The 11,405-nt window shown below is 42.9% G+C and overlaps 1 protein-coding gene across 1 annotated transcript; it reads left to right on the plus strand.

Moving 5' to 3' along the window:
- Positions 1-444: 444 nt before the first annotated feature.
- Positions 445-2,731, plus strand: LOC144164156 (uncharacterized). The gene has a single exon (XM_077694681.1). The coding sequence runs from the start codon at positions 568-570 to the stop codon at positions 1,516-1,518; it is 951 nt and encodes a 316-aa protein (XP_077550807.1). The 5' UTR covers positions 445-567; the 3' UTR covers positions 1,519-2,731.
- The last annotated feature ends 8,674 nt before the right edge of the window (positions 2,732-11,405 follow it).

The following is an 11,405-nucleotide window of genomic DNA, read 5'->3' on the forward strand; positions in this document are numbered from 1 at the left end:
TCTGTGTCGGCTTTGTGGAGCAGTCGGTAGAGCGCCGTGTACCTTGCGTTCCGCCCGAAGAGTCGTGGGATCGAAACCTGGTGCCGGAAGGTATTATTCTTTTATATAGTGTAGGGGGAGCGATGTGGACTACGGACGCCAACGCGGGTGACATCGTGAGTTACTGAAATGCTCTGCATTTAAAAAAACTGTAGCTCATCGGAGACTGCCCCGACGCACGCCTGCCCGCCGCGTAAACTGGCTTGCGGTTCATCGACTGGCTCCTAAATTTCCGTCTTCCTTTTCCCAGGAATCGACGCATATCTACAAACTTGGAGCTATCATCCACCGATGCGACGACCAGTGGCGCCCGCGACGGATAACAAACCTGACGTCATCGCCAAGAACGCATAAAAGCAGAAGACATCGTATATCCTGGCACACACATATTCAGCAACAGTGGCGCCGTGCGGTTCATCGACTGGCTCCTAAATTTCCGTCTTCCTTTTCCCAGGTTAGTGCTTACCTGTATGTAAAAGCTAGCTTGTCAGTTGAATTTACGGTTGCCACTGTTGCTGAATAACTATCATGGCTGACACGTGTATTTCTTGTCATGAATCTGTGAGGGACACGACACATTTGTTGTGCTCGGATTGTAAATACAGCTATCATGTAGGCGCATGCTCAGGAGTTACAGAAGCAGCCTACAAAAAGAAATCTGCAGCAGCGAAGAGCACATGGAACTGTCAAACATGTAAAACGGCAAAAAATCGAAGCAGTCAGAGCACTGAACCCGAAAAAACGGAAAACGGAATGAACCTTACGAAGGAAATAGGTGAAATTCAGAGAAAATTGTCTTTACTACTTACGGTGAAATCACAAGTCGACGCTTTGGAAGGCGTTGCTGCCACTGTGCATGCCATTGAAAGGTCAATGCAGGAAATGTCAAGCAAGTATGATGAGGCGCTTGCCGAAATGAAGCGTCAAAATGCTGACATGAGCAGTTTAAGAAAGCGGGTGGAAAAACTGGAAGCACAGACAAATGAACGAGAAGTGGAAATGCTTAGGCAAGAAGTTAATAACCTTGATCAATACAGCAGACGTCTTAACCTAGAAATCCATGGACTTGCCGAACAGACTAATGAAAAAGTGATAGAAAAACTGAATCTTCTGGCAGATGACCTGGAACTTCCTAGGCTATCTGAAAACGATATTGAAGCCGCTCACCGGCTGCGTTCTAGGGCAGGCGCAGACGGGAAAGATAAGCCATCGCCTATTATAGTGCGCTTTTCAGCCCGCTATACCCGTGACGCTTGGCTTGCAAAAAGAAGTGAACTAAGAAGGAAGAAATCAAAGGTTTTCATCAACGAAAACTTGACTGCTCAAAACAAACGCTTGTTCTGGCAGATGAAAACAAAGGCAAGAGAAATGGAATACCAGTTCGCGTGGGTCAAGGACGGAAAATTCTTTGTTCGGCGCAGTCAACATGACAGAATACTAAGGATTAATGGAGCCAGTGACCTTGACCAAATAAGATAGCACCAGGACTTCACTAATTTTCTTACGCCATAAAGGCACATGCCTACACGCGATAAAACATGTAGTTATCACGATGCTGCTACGTTTAGACAACGCAGGGCCTTAAATGGCACCAAGCAATTTTCTTTACTTCATCTTAACGCGCGAAGTTTACGGAACAAGCATGATTCCGTCAACTTTTTTTTAGATGCCTTAGGTCATACATTCGACTTTTTAACTTTCACTGAAACCTGGTTTTCTAACGAATGCCCCGTTGTAAATTTTTCAGGGTACAACTGCATCTCAGTTTCGCGAACTAGCAAAAGGGGAGGGGGTGTTGCTATATATGTAAAAAACACCTTCAATTACGAAGTGGTTCCAGAATACTCATTCATAGATGCTAACTACGAATGTGTGCTTGTAAAGTGTTTGAATACAATGTTGGTAGTACTTTACAGACCTCCAAATGGTGCTACAACCCCATTTATAGAATTTCTTGAGCGTATTTTAGAGTATTGTGCGTGCGTTGGTCTACCTACCATCGTTACCGGTGATTTCAATATTAATTTGCTCTTGGTGGATTCGTCTGTTCAAAAGCTACTTGATATTTTTCTTTCTTTTGGCTGTCGAAGTATTATTGACATACCGACAAGGGTGACAAGTACGTCCGAAACGTTACTAGACGTATGTTTTACGAATTTTAAAATTGACCAATCCGTTGCCGGAGTGTTAATATCAGATATAAGTGATCACATGCCGTTCTTTCTCTTTTTTTCACCCTACATAACCCAGCACAACAAACATACAGACCACGCACCTATTCTGCGCCGAATATTATCTGCAGAAAAGATCGATTTTTTTAAGCATTTAGTGGAGGAAGCCAGCTGGGACCCTGTAATGCAGACAAACGATCCCACTCTTTCCTATGACACTTTTTTAAAACTATTTAAAGAACTATATGATAGTGCATTTCCTCTAGAGCAGCTAAAAAAACACAAAAAATCTAGAAAACCGTGGATTGATGCCTCTTTACTCAAGAGAATAAAAGGACGAGACAAACTATTTGCATCATTTATTCGAACCAAAAACCTCGATCAGTTAGCTGAGTACAAAAAAATTAGAAATAAGTTGACATATGATATTAAACACGCACGTAACTTGTATTATGAAAATAGGTTTGTCAGTATCTCTAATGATTCCAGAAAGGTTTGGAATTGCGTAAATACACTACGGAACAAGAACGAGAGGGAAACAATATCAGAAATAGTAATTGAGGGCATACCATATTCGGGCACTTTCCTAGCAAACAAATTCAATAATTATTTCCTAAATGCAGGTTTTTGTGCCTCTGCATCGGCTAATAGTGTTAGCTGTACATCCTATATTAATTGTTCGGACTCATCAATTTTTATGTCTCCTACTACAGCGCAAGAGATGTACGGCCTGTTAAATAAACTAAAGAATAGTAGTGCTTGCGGTGTGGACGAAATAAAGGCAGCACCTCTTAAAGCAGTCGCTCATGTTATCTGTTTACCTCTATCGCACATATGCAATCTTATTCTAAGCTCAGGAACGTTCCCCAACCAACTTAAAATCGCAAGGGTAGCTGTCATTTTCAAAGGAGGAGATAAAAACGATCTTGGTAATTACCGGCCAATCTCTGTTTTACCTATGTTTTCTAAGGTTATTGAAGAAACAATAAACTCGCGACTTACTCATTTCTTGCAGCAGAAGAACATTATAGTACAAAATCAATATGGCTTTCAAAAGAAAAAATCCACTGAAATGGCGTTACTGAATATTAAAGACAAAATAATTGACAACATAGAAAATAAACTATTTACTCTTGGGTTATTTCTTGACTTCAAAAAAGCCTTTGACTCTGTAAAGCATGACATTTTATTGATCAAACTCTCCAGATACGGTGTAAGAGGAATTGCCTTGGACATTGTGAAAAGTTACCTAGAAAACCGTGTGCAGTACACTAAAATTGGCAATGCGACCTCTCATTTCGGCGAAATCACATGTGGAGTTCCGCAAGGGTCAATTCTAGGCCCTCTACTTTTCATTGTATACATTAATGACATAGCAAACATACCTCTAACGCCAGACATTATTTTGTATGCTGACGACACCAATGTATTTTTCTCTGGACCAGATATTGATGTCCTTAAGTCGCAAGCCAATCAGTGGCTAGAAAATCTATCTAGTTGGCTAAGTGCAAACAGATTAAACTTAAACCCCAAAAAAACTAAGTATATGGTATTTAGGCCCCGTAATAAAACGTATAGCAGCGAAAAGAATATTAGCTTTGAGGGACAACATATTGATCGCGTTACATCACACAAATTTCTCGGTGTCTTCTTTCATGAATGTTTAGATTGGTCCCTTCACATCAATCACTTACGAAACAGCATTGCCCGAGCAGTTGGCATGCTCTGTACGTTGCGTCACTTATTACCAGTATGGTTAAAAAGGCAAATTTACTACGCAACAATACACTCGCATCTTCACTACTGCCTTCTTATATGGGGGACAACGACGAAAACGAACCTCAGCTATCTCTATTTATTACAAAAAAGAGCTCTCCGTTTAATTGAACTGCTGCCCTTTCGCTCGCATACAGCACAACTTTTCCAAAAACATGAACTGTTAACAATTAACTATATCCGACTTAAAAAATTAGCTACGGTCGCGTACCACGACGTTAAATGCAACCCTACTGAATTTTCAAGAAAATTTGCCGAGAAAGACCACAGCCACAATTTACGGCATATCACGTACAAGAAAGATAAGCTTCGCACCAACTACGGTGCACAAAAGTTGACATACCAAATTCCAGATATCCTAAATGAACACCCTACTGTATTCGCATTAATTCAGGAAAGCCCCTCGATTCATGTATTTAAAAAAAAGATTCATGCATACCTTTTACAAATCCAAAACTAAATCCACATGTGCTTATGTTCAGTGTCCAATGGCATAACAATTGTATTTCTCAATTGCGATGTATCTTCTTTTTTTTTATTCTGTTTTTTTTTTCTCTTCCTTACCCAATGAATGTTCATGTATGACTGGTGATTTATGCGTGTGTAATCGGGTGAATCGGCGCTTTGTCAGGCTTTCTGTGCCTTTACGCCGGTCCCCCCAGGCAACTTGTATCTTTCTTGTTGTCTGAAATAAATTTCTATTCTATTCTAAAAAAAAAAAAAAAGCGCTCGGCCGGGGCACGCGAGCGCCACCGCGTGGTGTTGACACTAAGTGCCTCAATCGGAGACGGCCGCTTTTTCCACTACCCAAGTATTCTAGTTAACTGCAATGCCGTCTCCTCGAAGCAGTCTTCGTTGACTGCTTTGTTCGAATTGGAATGGTGGCTAACATGGCGAGCTGTCCGCGAAGACGGCAACGCAGCCGTCTAATAGGGAAATATAGGGAAATTGGAACTCACCCCGAGTCTTCTATGAACAGCTGAGCCCAATACATTTTGGGCATATGAAGCTGGTTCAGTGGAGGAAACAACCTCACCACAACCGGTTTTTGAGGCATGTTTTGCGAAACCACGTTCATGTGTGGACGCTATAAACACGATTTAAAAACAGTACTTTGACGTTGCCCTCTGATAAGCTTGTTCCGAAACAGTTACATTATATTAAATAGAAGCTTTCTATGTCTCATTGACGGCGTATGTCGCGTTCGATACGCACTGCAGGAAAGCCGACCTTTTCTGACTATTACAATGATCGTGAGGGCTGTGAAAGAAAAAAATCATGCGCTCATCCGTTTAATGACGACGATCGTTGAACGCGAACTTCTCTCGTGAGGAATTCCTTTATTGTCGTCGGAGCTTCGACTTCGACTCGCAAACGGCTTGGACTTTGGCTTTTTTGGCTTTGATCTCGACTCGCAAGCAGCTCGGACATCTGGTCTCAGTGGTTTTTACTTCACCCTTCGCGCTTTGATTTTGCTGTAAGAAAGCTTCGCGTTCAAACCATCCTCGAAGTTACGCGAACGAGTGCATGATTTTTGTCAAATTTTGCGCGTCCATGCACCCGTCTCAGAATCCGAGCTACTTGAGCCCTGCCGGAATGGTGCAGTCGGATAGACGTAGGCATCATAGCGCCTGAGACCCAGGTTCGATTCTGACTAAGGAAACCGTTTTTTTTTCTTTCACTTCACCCATGAGCACCATCATCGTCAGACAAATTTGGCTTTCCTGCAGTCCGATTCTGACGCGACATACGCCATCATTCAGGCGTAACAAGCTTCGCTTTAAAGACACTTCCCGTGGTCGGAATCAAACCTGGGTTTTTCGCATTACTACGCCGACTTATATGCGATTGCGCCATTTCAAGGCGGTCGAAGCATTTTGGATTTGGAAAGGGGTGCATGAAAGTGTAAAATTAAACAGAAAGTTCATGCGCACACCCATGTAACAACACCGATGGTTGAACGTGAAGTTTTCTTCGTGTTAATCAGAATGCGAAAGGGCAAACTCAAAGCAGCTCCGAACAAAAGCCCAAAACTGCGTGCAAGCAACGTCAGAGCTTAACGAGTCGAAGTCCAAGCCGTCTGAGAGTCAAGGTTCAAATTCGGACGACAACCAAGGAATCGTTCACGAGAAACCATAGCGTTCAACCATCGTCGTCGTTAGACGGAGGGGTGCATGATTTTTTGTTGCTGTTAAGTTCTACCACCGGCTCAAGTTCAATACTTTCGGGTCGAATATTCATCTTCCGGTTACAGTTAGGCGACATTTTCTTAACTTTCAATTTCAGTCATGTCGGAAGACGCGTGTACTTCCCTCTCCTACACACGGATAGTATTTCATTTATTTCATTTTATTTATTCAACCCCAAGGACCCGAAGGCATTACATAAGCTTACATTACATTACATCGAACTTGGAAGTTTCATAGCAATGTAACAATATGAAGGTACACATTGATTACAAAAAATAAATAGAGAGAAAAAAAAAAGAAAAGAACACGCATAACAAAACATAAAAATACAATGCAGGTGACAAATTCTGCGAGCGCAGTAAAAGCACTACTACAAATACAAGAGGTAAATGTGCTGTTAGGACGTATCATTTGTATTTTGGAAACGGGTTAGTTTATCGCGAAATGTTTTGTGGTCTCTGCAAGAAACAATATTATCTGGTAGTGCATTCCAAAGTGTTATGGCGTGGGGGGATAATGAGCTGCTCATCGCCGTCGTTCGGCATTTTAAGGTCATAAGGGGTGCGTATGGGACAGGCGAGATGATGTTCTTAATTGGCGTTTTAGGAGAGGGTGTCCCGATCTGCTGAAGCAAAAGAAAGTGTGAAGGAGGCAGACACGAGAACTTATGCGACGTGAAGCGAGCGATGCGAGTGAAAAAGTTTTAGTGCGGTTACGCTGAGGTGTCTTGAATATTGTGACGTAATGAAACGAGCTGCCCGGTTTTGAATGGCTACCAAATCATCGGCGAGATAAGCTTGTGAGGGATGCCAGATGGACGATGCGTACTCGAGTTTTGGTCGCACGTATGTTAGATATGCGAGTTTCTTTATGTCAGGAGATGTAGATCAAAAGTTACGTCGTAAGTAGCCTAATGTGCGCGAAGCTTCTGAACGAATGGTTTCAGTATGTTTCACCCATGAAAGTGATGACGTCAGATGAACTCCTACATATTTGTGAGTGCACGTGTGGTCAATGGGAACCGGGTTAATGCAGTAGGTTTCGTGTGTGGTAATGTGTTTACGCGTGAAGGACAGAACTTTGCATTCAGTGAGGTTTAAAGGCATATGCTATTTTTTTCACCATGAAGTAATGGTGTCAAGGTCGTGTTGTAGGGTGATAGCGTCGTTAGAAGAACGAAGGGGGTTATAAAGAACACACTCATCTGCAAACAGGCGCAGCTGTGTTTTTATGTTACTGGGAAGGTCATTTACATAAATAAGAAATAACAATGGTGATTGGCCGGCACCTTGGGGGACACTGGAAGTGACGCTGGTAAGGGTTGATTGAAAATTGTTAGCAAAGGTAAACTGCACGCGTCCGGTTGAGAATTGTTGGAGCCATTTTATAAGGTTTGGGGGTCTACCAAAAGCGGTTAATTTGGTGAGCAGGTGATTAAAGGATACGCGAGCGAAGGCCTTGGAGGAGTCTAAGAATATTGCATCAATTTGAATGTGATCGTCTATTTGCCGCAGTAGGTCTCTTGTGAATTCAGCCGGTTGAGTTTCGCAGGAAAGATACTTTCGAAAACCGTGTTGTAAGGGGTAGAAAAAACTGATTGATTCTAGGTAGGCCATAAGATTTGATGCAATGATATGCTAACGCTCTTAGACGGAACACTGGTTAAGCTGATCGGGCGGTAATTCGCAGGGATTTCAGGCTTTCCCGCTTTAAAAATGGGGACATTTTAGCTTACTTACAATCATCTGGCAAGGTTCGTGTGTTTAAAGAATGGGTAAGTATAAGATACCAAAAATTTACTAGATATTGCTATAGTGTTTTTTAGTAACTAAGGATTGATGTCATCGGTGCCAGCCCAGGAGGATATTTGAAGATAGAGGATTAGGCTGCATATGCTATCGAGTTGTACTTGTATTTCAGGCATAGTCTGGGAAGAAAAGTCCGGTATAGGTGCAACAGGGGAGGTATTGGGTATGTGAAACACAGGCGTGAAGAAGCTATTTAGAGCGGTAGATATTTCCTCGAGGCTTATCGGTTCATCACCAGAGTTAACAAGATTTATATGGTTAGTTTGCGGCTTTGCAGAAATTACGTGCCAGAATTTATTCGGGTTTGAAGAACGAAGGATTGTAATCACGTCAGCAGAAAAAAAAAATTCACCTTGGCCGCAATAACTGCCTTTTTGTATTCAGTTTCACACAGGCGGTGGCGGTTCCAAACGTCTGGGCTATTTTTGGTTTTCGCTGTTCTGTAGAGACTTTTTTGTCGTGTGAGCAATGATTTTATACTTTTATTAAACCATGGGTTATTGGAGTCGGACTTCGCAATTATTGTAGGAATATGTTTATTTTTAGGCTCAGTAACGCACTTTTATAAACTTCCCAATTTTAAATAACAGAGCGCGTGGTGTAAGATTTTTCAAAGTTCTCGTAACAGCGAGCAAGTTCCTTGTTAATTAACTCAAAATTTCCCCTGTTGTAGCCAGTGATTATCTTGGTTGTAGGTGCTCTTTATTTTCAGTGGAATTGAGAGGGATATATGAAGAAGATTATGGTCGCTAATTCCGGTGAGGACAGTGACACTCGATACGGCATCAGGGGAACTGGTGAGCAACAAATCAAGTGTGTTATCTCCTCGAGCGGGTGTGGTTATTGCTTGATGGAGGTTGAAATGAAGTACCAATTCCAGGAATTGTTTGGATTCGCTTAAAGACGAGTGATTAGGTGCTGAAAGAAGAGGCTAATTGATATCAGGATAGTTGAAATTACCGAAAAGAAATGAAGATGCGTCAGGAAATTTATCTTTTATATTTTAAGAGAACTGCGCAGGTTATCACAAAATAGTGGATGACTATCTGGCGTTCTGTAGCAAATACCAAACACTGATTTCACCGAACTGTTATATACGCAGACCCATGTTAGTTGTAGGTTAGCATCATGGCAAATGAGTGAAGACGAGGGATTGCTATTGATTGCCACAAGAACGCCTCGTCCTCTCCTATCCTTGCGGTCATTCCGGTATAGCGTGAAGTTCGGGTTACAAGGCAAAACTTCGAAGTCTTCGATGTCGTTTGTTAGCCAAGTTTATGTGCTAAAATTATGTCCGCGTCGATGTCTGTGATTAAACCGTCTAAATGATATCTTTTGGGAACAACACTTCTGATGTTTGTGAAACCAATGTTGGCATTGAAAAATGAAGACGGGTGATTTTTTGAACGGAACGGGTGTCATTTGGCAAATTATTGGCTGCTCTCACGTGCGCCAGGAGGAGTAGGTGCAAATGTGGAACTATTCGCGCACTCTAGAACCGTATCAGTTGCAGCATCGTAGAAATATGTTTTGTTACCAACATGCAGCTTGCCCAATGAAAGTTTGAAGGCACACTTCTGCGGGCGAGCAGTATCACAAAATACTGCTCGTTTGACAGCTATTGGCACTCTGGGGATATCGATTTGCCAGTTTTCTGATTATTACTGTACGAGAGCCGTTGTAAAACGCAATAACAGTCATGACATTGACCCCCCTCCCCGCTTTCCCTTTCCCAGCATCCAAACGCATGAGTTTTGACGGGAAAAGGACGGTTTCGTAAATTAGCTGTAACCCGTTATTTGGTTCGCGCAATTCAGAAAACAATCTAGGAAGGGTTCTGTCAATAAAATTGTCGGTAATTGTTACCAGATTTTCTTGAATTCAGCGCCACATGCACGGGTGAACGACATCTCTCCTGCATCTAAACGAACACAGGCTGTGTAGAGAGGGCTATAAAACAATTATTGGTAACGCGAATTTACTGAAACTATACCAGATTTTTCCGTAAAAATAAATGTAAAAATGCAGGCGGATACAGCGACTGCGGTTAATACAAAGTCTATGGGGACCGCAAAAATCTACGATTTGACCGAAATCCAAATTTCTCAGACGACGCCATAACAGAGTGGACATCAGTTCACAACACGTCTTCCTTCTTGATATTGTTGAGCACCTCGACCTTCGTCACCAATTGGAGCGTACTGCACGGTTTTCGTGATAGCTGAGACTTTTGGCTAGATTTGAAGCGTGAAGCGTGCACCACTCAAAACTAGTCACACGGACCTCTGCGTAACAAAGGTTCAGCAACTGAAAAGAGAGGGTTGCGTTCACTGACGTAAGTCTAAACTGACCTTCCGCTTTATCAACTGTGCGCTGCATCAGTTGAGATGGCGCCGACATAGTGCAGAACACTTGGGTGATTTGGCGCTTAAAAAATTCGATCCTTCTCGAGAAATGACGGTCACATCAATTAACTGATATAAGGATATTTAACCTCGAATTCATGAACAATTTCTTCTATTAAATTGCATGTAAAATTGCCGGTCAAGGACATTACTCCCAGGGAAACTGGGAATTCCAAACCAGGGGCTTTGAAATATTCACAGTCACCTGTACTACTTTATTTCGAAAATAAAGTAATAGTTAGGCTCTACCAAATTTAAAAATCGCCGGAGGGTTGTCATCTTTCGTACGTCCCGTCACCCATTCTATACGAACGGGAGAACAGTTGACATCCTTTAAAAAAAATTCCCCCGCATTTCCCCGAAGGGGAGTATGAGGAAGTGCGAAGCACGGGGTGATGCTATGAGGGCGAGTTTGTTGAAGTTTGGTGGCATTTTGCCCGTTAGTTACATTAACACCCCCTCGTGATCACGTTCGGCTTAACACGCCTCGTTTGTCCCTCCGCGGAAATCTTGGTGAATTAACGTGTATGTTCGAGAGGAGGAGCGCACCGCACCGCAGCGCACCGCAGCTGCGAAGCGCCGACCGGAGTGAAGGGAGAGGAGGCGCAGTCACGTGAGAGAATGCAGAACTAGCGGGTTTGTAGTATCACGTGTACACCACGCAGTTATCAAGCCGCTATAACGCCGCTGAGTCGCCAACGCATGCCGCTGACGACGTAGTTTGAATGCGTTAAAGATATAAGGCGCGTTACTAACACTGATATCAACGTCGCGTCCGTGGCTTAGTCGGTAGAGCGTCGCGCTGCGGCCGTAAAGTCTGCAGATCGAAACCTGGCGCCGGATGCTGTTTTTTTTATATAGTGTAGTGGCCTGGCTGGCGCGCCGAGAGAGGGTGTTGCGAGCTGGAGAGTAGTAAAGGGGCTTTAGGAGAGTAGGCGAGGGGGGAGAGGAGGCGCTATGCGAGCGCGACGATTCAGGCTCGCTTAAGAAGTGCATTCGCACTTATTCCTGGCCAAT

Source organism: Haemaphysalis longicornis, unplaced genomic scaffold (genome assembly GCF_048455015.1).
Source record: "Haemaphysalis longicornis isolate Haplotype H1 unplaced genomic scaffold, Haemaphysalis longicornis Haplotype H1 scaffold_1, whole genome shotgun sequence".
Classification (NCBI taxonomy): Eukaryota; Metazoa; Arthropoda; class Arachnida; order Ixodida; family Ixodidae; genus Haemaphysalis; species Haemaphysalis longicornis.

What these genes read in the sequence shown, in the direction of transcription:
- LOC144164156 (XM_077694681.1), top strand. Translation starts at nt 568, where the DNA reads ATGGCTGACACGTGTATTTCTTGTCATGAATCTGTGAGGGACACGACA.